The following is a 17,895-nucleotide window of genomic DNA, read 5'->3' as shown; positions in this document are numbered from 1 at the left end:
GGATAGGATCTTACTCATATTTCCCGCATATGGTAATTTGGATATAATGCTTTCACACCTATTTTATGTATTTTCAACGAGATAAAATAAAATTACTCTCAGTGTGGCTCTCTCTTTGTATAACACTTTCGGAAAACTGTTACATTTACTATGTAAATTAATTCGTTTGCATGATAATTTATTGTTAATATAAATAATGCCCCTTTGAACCAGATATTTAAGAATGCATTGTACATTAACCCATATTTTATGAATTCGCCGAGGAACTTTTTACTTTTTTACATATTACGCTCCTTTTGCGCGTGCACTCTATGACACAGAAAAATACTTCATTATCTCACTATTATTTGATTTCATTACGTCAGCCTGTGGGTTTAATTATAGAAATCGGTGTAATATATGTAGCAGTGGACGAGAAATTTTATTAAGCAAATAAAGTAAAAGGCTAAGTGATTAAAAATTCAAATCCAATCTGTACTATTCCATTTTTTTTACGCTTTGATTGAGGATGTCATTTTGCGACTATAAAACCGTACGGTGTTGGTACAGAGGTTTGGTGGCGCAGTGGTAAAGGCGATGGGACGGCCCCCCTACTGTTGCGATAGCCGCGGGTTCGAATCCTGCTGTTGATGGTCCTTCCATTTTCAAGGTAGTTAATGAAAATTATTCCATGCGTATCCCAAAATACAGATGCCATAACCTTGCCAGCCGGCTCTTGCGTTTTCCCACGCTTTGGAGCGGGTTCATCGTGTGCAGTCCACTCGGATGACTCTCGATTGGACTTCGGAGTGAAATTATGGAGCCATGTTTCATCCATTGTCACATATCGAAGCAAAAACTCGCGGCACCTACTTTGTACAGAGCTCTCTCATACCCAAAAATTCGTGAATGGTATGATATACGCATTCAGTTGATATTTTTAGAGTGCCTGCTATTTTATTCAGTTTCAATTTACGGTCATTCAAAATCATTTTGTTTTTTTTTTAAATGTCTTCGTCGGTAACAACCTCTTTTGGGCGTCCACTGCATTCACTGTCTTCGGTGATCATTTCATCACATTTAAACTTAGTATACCAATCCTTGATGGTTAATTTTCCTGGGGCAATGTTCATAAACTCGACACCAAGCCAAGTTTTTGTTTCAACTGTATTTTTTCCCTTCAAAAAGCAATATTTTATCAACACTTGAAATTAATTTTTATCCACTTTTTCACAATAACAAAAGTTGCTTCACTCAAAATGTAATAATTCACCAACTAATTATCTGACAGCTGACAAATTTATACACTCATCTTTTGACTAAAACATATGGATTTAATCCTAGTAGCGCCATCTATGTGTCAGGCCGGAGAGTTTTCAATTGATCTGTTATAGATATTTTCCCTTTTTTTGATTGATTTGTGATGAATCCTTGATTTTTTATTATAAAATCTTTTACTCTGACTGGTGGTTATTAATTATTTTTACTAGCTTCATCCTGTTCTTCATTAGCTATTATTTCCCTTTGACAGTACCACAGACAGTACCTAATACAATTTCGGTCAGAAACCTTGTATTTTGATTCTAAGAAAAGTACTAAAGAAAAATTGCTACACAATTGTATTTAAAATCTGTGGAATATGACGGATGGCGTAGGATCTTTTTAAAACTGTTTCCATGTAAAGATTGTCCTGTGTTGAGGAGTTTTTACTTTCAATGCTTGGTTGAAATTGATTAATTATAATCAATAGAAACGATAGTTTAATTTAATTTAGTTTTTCATATAGAGGAACATTGTAATATAGAATTTCTTTAACCGGCTAGATTACCATTTCTTGACTATCCCTGTCGAATCATTACACGTTTTCATTAATGGATATATCAGATGCAGTTCCTAATATTTAACAGCAAATCCCGTGAAACCAGAAAATATGTCGTCTAGAAACATATTATAAAGTAACTTCTAACGAAAAGGGTATAGATATAAAATTTTTCCGATATATTACCTAATAATTAAACATTACAAATTATAAGTCAAAAGTTCCGCATATACTTCAAATTCAACCAAAATATAAAACGTCACTGATAGATACCACAAACTGTAATTTAGTTTATCATGATATATTGCAGCGCCAATTTAACGAAACCTTTTTTGAAAATAAAAAAGATTAATATCTTTTTTAACTTACTAATGGTTGTCAATAATTATCAATTTATAGTAGTAAAAAGCTGCCGTCGAAAGAACACCTAACAGCTCAATTAATTTCAACTAATTTGGACGTGAAAACGACACCTCAAGACATAGTGACACATATCTCTCGATTCTATATACTATTTTTTTGGGACGATTTAAAAGTTGGTGTCAGTTATAATCTTGATTTATTAGATAATCTGTAGGTTTATGTTCTAAAACAGAAAGTTCACCGTGATTAAAATATAGCAATACTTTTAGAAATGTAAATAAATTGAAACGTCGAATATTTACAATACCTTCGAAGCAGTTGTTTAAAAATGTATTGAATTAAATTAAACGGAAGTCATTGAAGTAGTTTTTGGATTTAAAAAAAAGTCAGAAATCCACATTTAATTTATAAATAGAAAAAATCTCTGTATTTCATATTTAAAATATATTCCAAAATATATTTGTAATTAATTTATTTAAAATCTTTGACGAGGGTATCAAAAAATCATTTCCCGGTGCGCCGATATGGCTATGAATCCAAACGAAGAAAATGAAGCTTCTCCGGTGGTAACTAAACTATACAGATAATGAAATTGAACTGTTAGTACCAATTATTATATATTATATTATATTGTACTAATATTCGAACGTTTACGTTAACTTAAAACAGACGTTTGCTTGTTGATAAGCGATAAAGGAGATTACAGAGAAGGAGATACAATTTTTCAATCAGTCTCTTGATCATCTGTTGGCTTTAGAAATTCAAAAAATATTTCATTCATATTTAACATGGTATTGACATGGTATTATTATGTTAAGTTGATGCTCTGCCTTATTGCCATTTATTAAACTTTATTGAGAGAGTTTATTGAAGAGTTCTCGGTATTTCTAAGCATTATACAAGCGCACCCATATCTAGTTGATTATCTTCAGTGGAACATGCAGATTAATATTTTCTTCTACATCCATCCTCAACTCATTCTCTATTCAAACATTAACTGAAGCTTGACATGCTGAAATTGCGCACAAAATTATATTAAAAGGATTAGGACATCTCTAAATCAAAATGATATAAGGGAACATTATTAAGCTGATATTAAGTAGAGCTGTGATTCAAAGGAAAAACTTAAAATCGCCATTATCAGTTTTTTTTTTACCACTCGCAAGTGTAACATATATAATAGCGTTTCTTTTGTCTCCCTGAATATTGTATAAGAAATATGTTAAAAAGCAATTTTATTAAGTTTTCTCGTATATATGGAATGAATTATTTATTCTAATATTAGTAGTTCTACCAATACGTATAGAATTAAAAATTAGCGTTTTATAAAATTACTAGTGCTGGGGACTATCGACTGAAATTGACTATCGACTACTTTTTACTATCGACTGTTTCAATCGCGATTTTTGGTTTGATTGATTTTACTACTTTTTACGAGTGACTGTTTCAGTCGACTGTTTTCAGTTGCTATTTTCGGTCCGACTGATCTTATTACTATTTACCTACGATTGTTTCAGTGGTACTTTTAGCTACTATCTTTGGATCTACTTGTTTCATTCGACTGATTTTTAATGTTCCGGCTCTGTCGTCTTAGCCGCGACCTTGACAAAAAATTTACCCAATTTATGCATGTATAGATTTATTTGTAATGTATATAGTTTTATGATTTCTTTGGTAGTTTGCTTGTAAATAACAATATATTGTACATTAACATTATATCATTTTGGTACGATATTTTTCAAGATTGTTCATGTAATAGGGTAAAAGCTTAAAATTGGGAATGATAAATAGTAAAATATTTTGACTGTTTTTATGGCAATAATAGGTAATATTTCGATTACTGTCTGGATTTCTGTTAAAAACTATTTCCGTTCAATAATAAATAAAGCATTTCATCATTTCAGTCAGATAATTTTTAATTATGTCATGGATTAGTTTTTTTCTATGTTTGTGTATATATATTTTTATATAGTATTTATGGTTATTGTACATCTTAATTTTTAGGTTTTGTTTAATTTCTATTCTATTGTCTATATTTATTATAGTATATTATTTGGAAATAGCAATTAACAAATTCCATTTTTACAAATCCACAGAACATTCAAATATAAAAGTAATTCTACTTCGTTTAAAATTAAATTATAAAATCCATCTTATGTATTATTATAATTGTTTTGCAGACTGTTTTGCGACTATCGACTGTTTCGATTGTTTTCAGTCGATAGTTTCCAACGCTAAAAATTACTATACGGAATACAACTCTGGGGTACTGCTACCAAACTTAGTGTTGTTATTGCAGTTATCATACAATGTTTACAAAATAAAGTATTGTTTGTGTCATTGTTGACGCTCTACAATGCGATATCTTTTATATAAGGAGTGTAATTCAATGAGTTTGAGTTAAGTACTTGAAATAGTGGGTCCCAGCTAGCTTGCTAATCAGCTAAATATGCGACATGATAGTGAAATGCGTAGGCTAAAACGTTTAACGCCACCCACTTACTTATTTCCCATTGGGCAGATTGTTGTAGTATTAAGGGTAATGTAAAAGAAAGTACCATTGATACCAGGTACTATTAATGACCTATCTATCACCTGATTTTTGGAGCTTAGTCCTGTAGGAATGTTCATCTGGTCGGTCGGAATTACGGCTGTCGATGCGATTGTTTGTCTGACCACTCACTTCTATATTGTGGAAGGAATTCGCACGGGAACTGAAAACACTGGTTGAATAAAAACTTGTTTATTACAATATTAAATGATACATGTGGTCGATGGGAGAATGGACAGGATATTAGGTTACGTAAAGGAGGCGCTGTGGAAGTGGTACTCTTACAAGGGGATAGAGAAAAGAAAGGAGAGCGAGACGTCGTCGTGGTGGTCTTTTATAGCCGGGAACCTCATGGTACCAATCCACCAGCTTTGCGAACCTTTGAACTCGCTGTAGGTGAATGCGTGGTGGCCTAAAGGGTCGTAGCGGTCGTTACAGTCCTATATTCACGTGTAGTACTTATTAAATATAATATATTAATTCAAATTAGGGGACAATAATTATAGACAGACCAGACCGATTAACATATGTAAACAATGTAAAATGAATTGGTACTTACTACCGCATCAAAAATACTAAGAATGTTAAGGAAGAATACGTACTAGTTATTTATTTTGTTTTAAATAACTTTAATAGATCCAAAACAATATTCTCGAAGTAGTTTTTTGAGTTTGTGAATTAACTAGTCTGAACGACACAAATAGAGTGATTATGGGATGATTTGATTTGAACTTTTAATGAAAGAGTAGCGAGTATCAATCAATTAGGTGCATTATCGTCGTGAAAAAACCAAGAGTTATTGGCCTCTTCAGACGAATACATAATACTCAAATAATATTTCTGATTTTCTTTATGAGTAACATCGGAATCTGTAAGTCGTATTAAGTTTTGACCACACTAACAGATAAAGAATAATATAGAAAATGTTACAAACTTAGGAAATCTAAAAAATCTAGAACGAAAGTAAAATGTTTAAATTAACTTTAATTTTAGATTACCCATTTATTTTTTTTATATATATTTTAAATTGTCTCCTTTTGCCAACCAGGGTTTATCTGGACTGGACCTACAGTTTACCGTGGGCTTCAAACCACGGTCCTCGGCATTAAGCCTACCGAGTGACCAACTTGTGCCTACGGGCAATCACAAATTTTAAACAATCACAAATATACATTTACTACCATGCTCCAGCAGGATTCGAACCCGCGACTATCGCAGCAGTAGGTGAACCGTCTTATCGCCTTTACCACTACGCCAACCAAGCCGGCTTACATAATTATGATTCCTGATGTAATACAATTAAAATTTATAGCACATTATACGAACACTTCAGAAGATCTGTAAGATAACCTGACTGGCCGTCTATGAACAGCGTCGTAACAGTCACATTAAGAGTTATTACATTAATTATTTATTGAAAAGAAAATTGGAAAAAATTCCGATATTTCACGGCTTCAAAATAGAAACTGCTAATGTAATTTGCCATTTTTTTTACCGTAATATCCGTATTGCGTGCTTTTTCTGCCATTAATTGCCAATAACGCCCATTATATTATTTAATACCGCAAAACTGCTTCTCTTAATTACGGGCATGTGGCGCTCATCGTGCAGAAACTGACCGTCTGCTCGCGAGTGATCGACTAGCGGCTAAATAACGGTCATCCATTCGAGAAAAATGCTTTAAAGACAATGGTTATTAATGAAATTAACCTATCAACATGTAATACTATTCCAACAAAGTGTCTTCATTAGGTTATTAATAGCGAACAAGATATTTACATAACGAAATACTACACTTATTTAAATATGTATGTTATAAATATGTAAATGTATATTTTTAAATAAAGGACAACAAGGAAAAAGCAAGCTCTTATAAAGAATAGCATCGACCAAAAAAAAATGTTTATAAGAGCTTTTTAAAACAATTTACCTACATTTTATGTATTTTTCTAATATCTCTATTGTTAAAAATTATGAAATTTAGATAAATAAAAATTAGTATTCATAATTTTTCTAATTTGAAATTTTAAGGCGATAGGACGAACCCGCCACTTTCGCGATAGTCGCTGGTTCAAATCCCGCTGTGACACAGTAATAAATTTATGTTTGTGATTATTCATAAGGTGAGAGTGTAAAATCAGACACGGAAATCCACCTTACTTACGCCACTAACCAGTTTGGGTAAGACCGGATGTCTTCTCGAAGAATTTTAGGTTGGTCACTCGCCAGTCAATAGGCTTAATAACGATGTCCATAGTTCGAATCCTACGTTAAGCAGTAGGTCCAGTCCAGATAAACCTTAGGTAAAAATGAGACTAAAATACTAAACAAAAAGATTAGTAATTATTTAAAACTAAATTTAAACAGAATACTTGATAATATGTACTGAAAATATATGAATTTATAAAGACCAACAAACGAATATTTGTACGAATTGCTTTTTTAAAATAATCTACCTAAATCTTATGTATTTTTGGTGTTGAAAATCAAAATCTCCAAAAGTCTGAAAAATAGGTATATTTTTGATAGATAACAAGTCAGTTGAAAAGTATATGTAAAAGTATATAAAATCCATATGTTTTTAGTTAACCCTAACCCTCAAAAGAAGAGTGTATAAATTTGACAGCAGTCGGATCATTAGTTTGTGAATTATAGCATTTTAAGTGAAGCAACTTTTTGTTACTGTGAAAAAAATGGATAAAAACGAATTTCACGTGTTGATAAAATATTGCTTTTTGAAGGGAAAAAATACATTGAAGCAAAAACTTGGCTTGATGCCGAGTTTTCGGACACTCCCACAGGAAAATCAACCTTCTAGGATTGGTATGCTAACTTTAGACGTGGTGAAATGAGCACCGAATATGGTGAACGCAGTGGACGCCCGAAAGAGGTTGTTACCGACTAAAACATTTAAAAAATCCACAAAATGATTTTGAATGACCGTAAATTGAAAATGAATGAAATAGCAGACACTCTAAAGATATCAACTGAATGTGTACATCATATCATTCACGAATATTTGGGTATGAGAAATCTCTGTGCAATCGAGAGTTATCCGAGTGGACTTCACACGATGAACCCGCTCCAAATCTTTGGAAAACGGCACAGTCGGTTTGCAAGGTTAAGGCGTGTGTATTTTGGGATGAACATGGAATAATTTTCATTGACTACCTTGAAAAAGGAAGGATCATCAACAGCGACTATTATATAGCGTTATTGGACCGTTTGAAGGACGAAATCGCCGAAATACGGCCGCATTTGAAGAAAAAGAAAGAGCTGTTTCACCAAGACAATGCACCGTGTCACAAGTCGGTGAAAACGATGGCGAAAATCCATGAATTGGGCTTCGAACTGCTTCCTCATCCACCGTATTCTCCAGATCTGGCTCCCAGCGACTATTTCCTGTTATCATCATTATATATAGATCTCAAAAGTATGCTCGCTAGGAAGACATTTTTGTTGAACGAAGAGGTGATCGCCGAAAGTGAGGCCTATTTTGAAGCAAAGAACAAATCATACTACAAAGGTGGTATCGAAAAGTTGAAGGGTCGCTATAATCTGTTTATCGTCCTTGAAAGGAATTACGTTGAATAAAAAAAAATTGCCAAAAAAATGTGTTCTACAATGGTAGGTCCGGGACTTTCAATTGACACATTAATAATGAAAATCATAATTATTTGAATTAATGCACAGTTTTTATTTACAATTTATAATTATATTAAGTTACTAAAATGCAATTATTGGGTGTTTATGATTTATATTTGCCACACTAACAGTAATAACCCACCTTATTTAATACCCCACCTTATTTAATACTCTATAGTCACCGTTTTTTAAATCTATTTTATATCCCAATGAAACCCTTTTCTCACACATTCCCAAAATTTTTAGAAAAAAATCAAGATGATTAGTCACAACATCTTTGAATGATATCTTTTTCCTTTATAACTGTTGTCACTTCAAGGAACTGAAGAAATTGAACCTCAAAGTATTAATATCAACTCAAATCTCATTTTATAATCAAATGATAATAAAAGAGAATATTTTTACACGTATATTTAAAATAACATCTTTAGACATAGCTTTATAAATCGTTTCATTACATTTCAAGTTTCTGTGTAGTGGTAGTAGAAGATCTTTTTAAGGTACAGTAAAGTTTTAGGGAAAATATTCTTCTTCAACATTTTTCTTGCGGGCTATTGGTTTTGGAACGAATGTTGCTACAGACATATAAAACATGGAAAATTTATACACACTATTTACTGAGCAAGGAGTATGGGGACAATTTTTAATCTCCATAAAGCATCTAATTATGGTGCAAATTATTCAATAGTTGTTTTTTTTGTAAAATTATATTACAATTTCATAAGTTATCTTCATACGGATTGACGTAATACCTTTTGATTGATTAGAAATATTAAAAATGTTATGGATTCCAGTATTTAAAATAAATCTAATTTTTATAAAATATTGAAATTTCGGAAATTGATGGGGATTATTGCGGCCGTTTTATTTTATTACATTATGATTTTTAGAATCAGCACATCAAATAATACAGAAGTTAACTGCAATTGTTTAAAATTGGAAAAAAACCTTAATTTCTACAAAATCTTTAATATTTGCAATATTAAGATTCAGATTTTCTGCACAACATTTGTATTTAGTCAAAGTTAAGTATACCATTATCATAATTTTTTATTATTAATTATTAAAAATGGACGGTGATTGTATTCACTGCATTTGAATTGGTGATGTTAATAAATAATCCCTTGACAAGTATATTCTAAAATAGTAAAAGCTTATGGAGAAACGTTTAAATGAGATATTTTACAACAACGTTTTGATTGTATAAACAAATATTTTAAAAAATTAAAATTAAGTTCCTGGTCCTTATAATTGTTAGCCAAAAATTTACGTAATATTTGGATTTGAGTATTTCCATTTCTAGATATTTGAAGAAAAGCTATTTAGCAGCACACTAGGAGTGTTTGCCACCGAACAAATATCCATATATATCGTTTTTGATATTTTTTAAAAAATATCGATATGTCGGAGGAAAAAAATATCGATATTTTTAAGAAAGAATAAAAATAGTGAGATATTAGTCTAAAAATGTATTTTTTTCTAAATTTCTTAAAGAATAAAGATATTTTAGAAAGTAAAGAAATACAAACCTTTAAAATTGAGTACCGATTTTAAAGGCTTTTTAAAATCATATCACACTAGGAGTGCTGGCTACAGAAAAAATATCGATATATGGTTTTTGATATTTTTTAGAAAATATCGATATCTTTAATCTGCGAAATATTCGGCTAAAAATATCGATACATCGATATATCGATATTTTTCCTGCACATAGATAGCTCACTTTTTAAGAAATTTTGACGAATTACAAATATTGATATGATTACGGTTATAGGGAACATCCTACATATAATATTGATTTTATATAATCTTAAATGATTGTGTTAACTTTAAGCAATATTGCTTCCCTCTTTGCAGTGAGAAGTATTGCTTAAATATGGTTCAAATTTGATTTGATGATTCAGAATACTGAAACATTCAGAATATTCAGAGAGGAAAAGTTTTAGTAATGTTAAGTATGACATATAATCACTTACATCACCGTATCATTAATAAAACATTTCAAATTTCATTCAACAAGTATTAGTAAATAAATAGAGTGCATTCGCGTAAAACAGCTTTAAAATACGTATCTCCTTTTTTCTCAATGTCCCACATTCCATTTTAAGATATTCCATAGATATACTATGTTGTTGAATATATTATAAGTAAAGAAAAAATCAATCTTAATTATGCTCAATAAATCCTTTTTTCTTTAGAAGATTTATTACTCAATTAAGGGGTATAAATAAAGTATAAATATAAGTTATAATTATACGGTAAATTATAAAAGTTCTTAAAAAAATCAAAAAATTCGTAAAATTAAAATTCAAAAAAATGTATTGGTTATTTTGATGAAGATTTTGAAGAAGTTACTGCTATACAACATGTGGTAAGTATTTCAGAATAAAGGGCTAAGATGTATTTTTTTACATATTTTAAAATCTCCTTTTACCAACTATGGTTTTATTTGGACTGGACCTACTATTTAACGTGGACTCCGAATCACGGTCCTCGCCATTAAGCCCACCGACTGGCGAGTGACCGACTTAAAAATCATCCCAGAAGACATCCAGTCTTACCCAGTCTGATTAGTGGGGTGACTGGGATCAATTTCCTTGTCGGATTTTACATTATTGCTTAGGACAGTAACACATATTAAACAATCACAAACATAAATTTACGACCATGCTATCGCAACAGTAGGAGGATCATCCTGTTGCCTTTACCACTGCGCCACCAAGCCGGCTGTTGAGACGTATTGTGGATGCACCCAGATACTGTAGGAACAGTTGCTTATACTGAGACTTTCGGATTCCAACTGTTATATAGAAAATTAAGAAATTCGCAACAAGATATGAGAAGATACTCCACACCCATGTGCGATCGTGTGTAGTTGTGTAGCGACGTGTACTAAATGGTAAAGACACTGAAAAGTGCTGCTACCTTAGATTAAGCCAAGATCAATGTGTCTTTCTAGACGAATATCTAGTTTTCAGTTATTGTAGAGAAATATTTTAAGCTATTCGCTAGCGAGTTTCTAATAATAATTCAATGCTTTTTTCCTTTTTTGGGACTGGTATTGGATTGGATTCCTTGGCATAACTAAGTGAAGTTCTGCAGCTGTAAGGCCACAACAGGTGCTGTATGCTGTGAACTGACATAGTCAGTTGGAATTTCGATAGAATCTTACAATTCTGGGTTTACAGGTAGCTGAGTTGACCAGCTATAGACTTGGAATTTAGTCATCAAAACTTGGAAGCCTATTCCATACAGGGTATACCATGAAAATTAGGGTAAAAACAGTCATATTCAGATCATCAAAGGCAAAGTGGAAGACAGGCGATACCTATAAATAATTTGATTACAACTATAAGCTGTGCAAACAGGGCAGCGACTATGTACTTCCCTTCGGTCGTTTCTTTAGAACGGAGGTATAAAATATTATATAAATTATATATAATATAAATACAAAGCGAATAGAGATGTAAGAAAAATTAATTCAATTCCTTATGATTGTAATACTGTTAAAGACCTTTTCATATATTATCGTACCTAAATATAAAAATTGTTATAATTTCCTTAAATAAATATTGTTATAACACTAATACTTCTTGGTAATCTGTTTCGTATAAGAACAAAAATTATTTTCTATAGTATCGTACGTTAATAGCGTTCATCGCGTAACAGTACAGCGCTAGGCCTACTCGCGTTCCGTAACCCAGCCGTAACGCCACTCTACCCAATGACTAGTACCACCATAGGTACCATCATTATCATCAGCTGTCTGTAGAAAAACGCGGAAACTAAGTTAAAGAACTGAGCGATCGGCTTTCCACCATATTCAGTCGGTAGCGTGTGGTACCGTCAACTAGTACAGCCACCGACGGCACGAACATCATCGCGACTACCTTGACCGTGGTACGGCCGGCGAGAGTCATTTGTTTTGGCGCGCTTTCGACGCTTGCTTGTTTTTTTTTGTTACTCTTGAACTTCATTCGCTCTTTCGCGAATAATACATTAAAAGCAAAGGATAATATTTCTAGATAATTATCAATATACAAAAAAACTTTTTATGATTTAAAACGCAAAACATTTTTTTTATCTCAAGAGTGTAATTAATAGTGAACCCACAAATATGGGGATTAGACAGAAATCTCTTTGTATGGTTTTAATTGTTATCATATCAATGGTAAGTTGATTTTTTTTCTTACTGTACAGACAGATTATTGAATAAACAAAAATGCGAATGTGAAAATAAAAATATATGACATATTATTTTATTACGCAAAAAATTATTAGAATTTTTTTGGGAATAAAATCTCTAAAACATAAGAAAGCGAACAAGAATTTTAATACATTTTAAAATTAAAAATAGTTGTAACTTTAAAATAATTGTATCGAAGGATTATACAGCGAAAAAAATATTTAATTCATCAGTTTCTTTGAGAATGGTATTTAGTAATAACAACAGCATATATTTTGTTCTTTACTATTCCCCAATATGTGTTCTTTGAATCTTGTAAAAAGACGATATCTTGGGGACATTATTTTATTTTATTACTCTTTCCTATTCTATAAAATAATTATTTATTGATATATAGTATTTAGAAATAGCCTTTTGATCTACTACAATTTTTTACTTCATATATATATATATATATATATATATATATATATATATATATATACATTAGTTATAATTTCATGGTATATATTGTGAATACGTCTGTTGAGATATATTTCCTGTTCTTATTTTAAATTAAGATTACTTAAAATTTTTATAATTTTTTTTTATTTTAAAGCAATTTTGATTAAAAATTGTTTTTTTCTTTTGCTTTCTTTTTGAATATATTTTGATCCAAGTTTTTGGTTACATATAATTAGTCAATAATAAGTTTCAATAAGTTTCTTAGATTTTTTGAACTTTGAAACATAGTTTTGAGCGTTATTAAAATTGGCCCTTTCTTTGTTACTGATCAACAATAGAGTTGAATATGATTCAATTTTTATCTTTTGCGAGTTACTGTTCGTTTTTAATACATTTAATTATCAATTTGCTGTCGTAAACTGATTCTCTTGTTAATGAAAGTCATATGATTATAGACAACAGTAGTTTAGATTTAAGCAAATTAAAGGAAAGGTTCTAATTCGTGGTTTTCGCCTACAATATGTTTGTATCTACTCGGACAAGGTATTGAATTTTAAGGTAATTGTGATTAACAATTAATTGTTTTTTCATAAAAGTATTACTGTTTCTTCTATCGGTTTTTGGTCATTGGGAAAAAATGTTAATAGAATACAATCAATAGAAACTACCATTAATAACCTACATTTACATATAATATTTTTAATCGATTAGAGAATACGTGATTTGCTTGTTTTTCATATACCTTTTTCATCTGTGGTTGTCTGTCAACAAATTGTTTGTTTCTAAAATCAATAAACATATTTCGCTATATCCCACATATTTCAATCATGTTTCTTTGATGTTTAGAAGTAATTTGTCGATTGATACTTTATGCCCTTGTATATTTTGTACTTCTTCTTCGTTGAAAAATATTACAGAATATTCTTTCTGGAATTCTAGTAATATAACCCTAATCAGAAGGCCGATGAATCTCATCCATTATGTTTAACGTCTGGTGCAACGCTTTTTTAACTTTTTAACCTAGAAAAATCTTTTAAAATCCAAATTGTTTAAGAATGAATAATAGTAACAGTACTAGTGAATTGTCGTGAACTAATTCTCTTGTTAATGAAACACATATGATTATAGATAATAGTAATTTAGATTTAAACAAATTAAAGGGAATGTTCTAGGTATATATATAATAAGTATAGTGGTTATCGCCTACAATATGTTTGTATCAGATAAGACAAGGTATTGAATTTTCAGGTAATTGTGATTAACAATTAATTGTTTTTTCATAAAAGTATTACTGTTTCTTCTATCGGTTTTTGGTGATTGGGAAAAAATGTTAATAGAATATAATCAATAGAAAGTACCATTAATAACCTACATTTACATATAATATTTTAATCGATTATAGAATACGTGATTTGCTTGTTTTTCATATACCTTCTTCATCTGTGGTTGTCTGTCAACAAATTGTTTCTTTTTGAAATCAATAAACATATTTCGCTATATCCCACACATTTCAATCATGTTTCTTAGATGTCTAGAAGTAATTTGTCGATTGATACCTTATGCCCTTGTATATTTTGTACTTCTTCTTCGTTGAAAAATATTACAGAATATTCTTTCTGGAATTCTAGTAATATAACCCTGGCCAGATGGCCGATTAATCTCATCCAGGATGTTTAATATCTGGTGCAACGCTTTTTAACTTTGTAACGTAGAAAAACTTTTAAAATGCAAGGTTTTTAAGAATGAATAATACTAACCGTAGTAGTGAACTGTTGTTAACTGATTCTCTTGTTAATGAAAGTCATATGATTATAGATAATAGTAATTTAGATTTTAAAAAAGTAAGGAGAAGATTTTCGTTCGTGATTTATTAAAGTTTCCAACAATATCTCGTATATATCTTGATATAATATATAATAAGTTTAGTGGTTACAATTTTATTACGAATAATGTGACTGTACTTCCTGACGAGATATTTTTTATGTAATTTTCAGTCATTTCACTTAATGATACTCATACAACAGCTGCTGAACACGTCTAGTATTATTTAAAATCAATTAAGTATAGATTATAAGTCAATACTTTATACTTAACTCGCAAAGAAAAACTGAAGATTCCATTCATCCGACCGATGCGCCTTTTCTTTCGTTTCGAAGTACCACATTCCGAACATTGTCATCTCGCTCATCAACCATCTGGCCGAGGATGACATTATGACTGTCTCGTAATCGAAAGTTCGTTGTTTTAGTTATTTTTCTGCGGTGGGAAAAAACCGAAAAAAATTCGCCTCCTCATCAGAGAAGCTGTTGCCACTAGCCCGTTTACTGTTCTGCGCGTTATGGCGCTTTTTATCGCCGGATACAGTTTATTTTTACTGTTAAAGGCTTTTTTAGACTTACTTAGCGACAAAGTCTAATTATAAACACAGGTTCGCCTTTGGCCTTTATTACACCCGGCATACTTACCTTGTAATGGTAAATAATGACTTCATTATATAAAATAGTTCATAATAAAAACGCAATATTGCCCAGCCCTGTAATTTAAAAGTGTACGTTAGCACCGGTTTTAACGGATACAATTTTTGCATTTGATTTATAAGAAATGCCAATATAGCTATATAAATATCAGATGTACTGGAAAGTCATAACCGTTTTTTTCTTCGGAAAAATCTACACAATCTTCAGGGAAATGGAAAAATGAATTTATTCAGAGTATTGGCCATTTGATTCTATATATCTTGCTCATATTTCAGGAAATTTACAAAATGCCATTCCAAAAAAATTGTGCTTCATTTGAGCAATAGCATTCATCGAGCGATTTTCTAACTTCTTCGAAATTGGCGAAGTGCTGAAATTTGCATTGCATTGATGCGAAACGATAGTCGGACGGGGCAAGGTCTGGAGAGTACGGCGGGTGCGAGATGTTTTAGGGTAGATGATATGGCTCGGTGAATGGAGGTAAAGCAAAATGAAACAGCGGTGTTTACATTGTGACCGTTATTTATTGACGATATAAAATAAAATGTGGAAAATACAAGTGATAAAAGAATCGGCGCTGAGTTTACCTGTTGACGAGGCTTGGGCAGTCGATGGTGGCACGTCTAAACTGAACGGTGGTCAGATACTAAATGATCCAAAATACCCTTCAATAATCTCCCAGATAAACGTCTCGGGGTTGCCAGCTATTCGTTATCGTGATCTAGTTGGCGCTGCTGGCACCCCGCCCGTGTTCAACATCTAGGATTATATTTCTGTCTGTTTCAATGTCTTATCCAAGTGCTTTCAATACTTCTTGACCAGTTTTGCTTTATGAGATAACTCGACTTTTCATCACTCATATTCGATACAGAAATGACTTTCGATCATACCTTTGAAGCACCATTTCCCAGACGATTTTTCGATTTTCCCTTTGCCTGTCATTCATTTTCTGGATGTTCCCATTGCATTGATGAGCATTGCGACATCTGTTAGAAAAACCGGTAATAACTTCCAGTACATCTGGTATGCTGTCTGGTATCGATTGTTTGAAAGTTTAAGCTGGGTTTTCGCCCAATAAGTCTTGTCAGACGATAATGAACTTTCAATTTTTCTGGTTCCTTACAGTGATATTTCGTATGATTTGATTTAAATTTAGATATGATGGTGACCAGTATCATCCTAAGTTTCTAAAAGGGTTTAATGGGCTTCGGCAGCAAAAATACTAAACCAAATGTAATTAATGTCGAATTTCATGTGGATATATTTTAAAAGCATGAAATTTAACAGATCAGATTGTTTAACAGTTGATATTTATATAAATATTTCGCATTTTCATAAATAAATATCACTGATCGAAATATATGTAAGCACCTAAAAGGAATATATAATATAAAATGATTTTTAAAGAGTAACAACTTTTCGTGCATAGATGAATCCAAAGTTTTATTGTTCAATCAATAAATTTTTCAAAAATATGGCTACTTTGGATAACAATTCCTAGATATAATGCCTTTACTTGAAACCAAAATTACCTTTTCATTAAATTTATATTTCGATATTTAATATAAGAAATATATGTATGTTTAAATATATTGTTTAATCTAAATGATTCAAGTATTTGCAATATCCATTTCAGAGGCAGGAGAGATTTTTCATATTCAAAAAATGCGGTTCACAATTTATTCACCTGTTACGATAATAAAAAGCATACTAAATTAGGATTATAAGGCGAATGACCCATGAAATTGATCTTTTGAATGCGTAAAAAACTATTTGTTTGTGTTGTGTGAGCCGATTTATGTTACATTGTAATCTTGTAGAGTAAAAGGTCGCATTATACTAAGAGCTTGATGAACAAATGGGTATGCAATATTAATTATACCGGGTTTAGGATGTTAACTTTCATGATAAATCTCAAACCACGGAAACACGTTTATATATATATTTTAATTATAATATTATAATGTTTATTTTAATATAATTTATAATAAACATGTAATCCGGCTATAAGTAACTTTTAATTTTTTATTTTCCCTAAATTGCACTTTCCCTATACATAATTAACTAAAGCTTAGATCAACTGTTTGAAATTCAAAACTATTAATTAGTTTTTACTATATTTAGCGTATGTTACTATATCTTAAATTTATAATATACTAGCTGACCCGGTAAACGTTGTTGTTCCATGTAAGTAATTTCTAGATAATTTCTAGTGTAGAAAAAAAAATAACTAACTTATTGGAAGTGTGTAAGGATGGTATATGAGTGAAAAAGGCATGGAGCGCTGTGAACAATCAGAGAATATAAAAATAACAAAACACCAAACATTATTTTTTTAAATTTAATAGAATGTATTTTAAGTAATAATTATTTAATAATTATTCATTAATTCATTACATAATATTAATCTCTTAATGCTACAGCTTGAACA

At 31.1% G+C, this 17,895-nt stretch overlaps 1 protein-coding gene across 2 annotated transcripts in view; it reads left to right on the top strand.

Annotated features, from left to right (window-relative positions):
* The window catches only part of LOC143204063 (uncharacterized), a 115,370-nt gene that overhangs the window by 38,484 nt on the left and 58,991 nt on the right, over nucleotides 1-17,895 (top strand). The window contains exon 1 of one of the 2 annotated variants that reach the window (XM_076416500.1): nucleotides 12,276-12,528. The exons of the other annotated variant lie outside the window; for it this stretch is intronic. Coding sequence (XP_076272615.1) covers nucleotides 12,475-12,528 — 54 coding nt within the window. The 5' untranslated portion in view covers nucleotides 12,276-12,474. Of the gene's footprint in view, nucleotides 1-12,275; nucleotides 12,529-17,895 lie in introns of those variants that run through there. 2 annotated transcript variants of the gene reach the window in all.

This window comes from Rhynchophorus ferrugineus, unplaced genomic scaffold, assembly GCF_030347505.1.
Source record: "Rhynchophorus ferrugineus isolate W39M unplaced genomic scaffold, kcgeb_rfMv2 rfM10, whole genome shotgun sequence".
NCBI classification, from domain to species: domain Eukaryota; kingdom Metazoa; phylum Arthropoda; class Insecta; order Coleoptera; family Curculionidae; genus Rhynchophorus; species Rhynchophorus ferrugineus.
The sequence above is the reverse complement of the archived record's forward strand: the minus strand, read 5'-3'. Positions and strand labels throughout refer to the sequence as shown.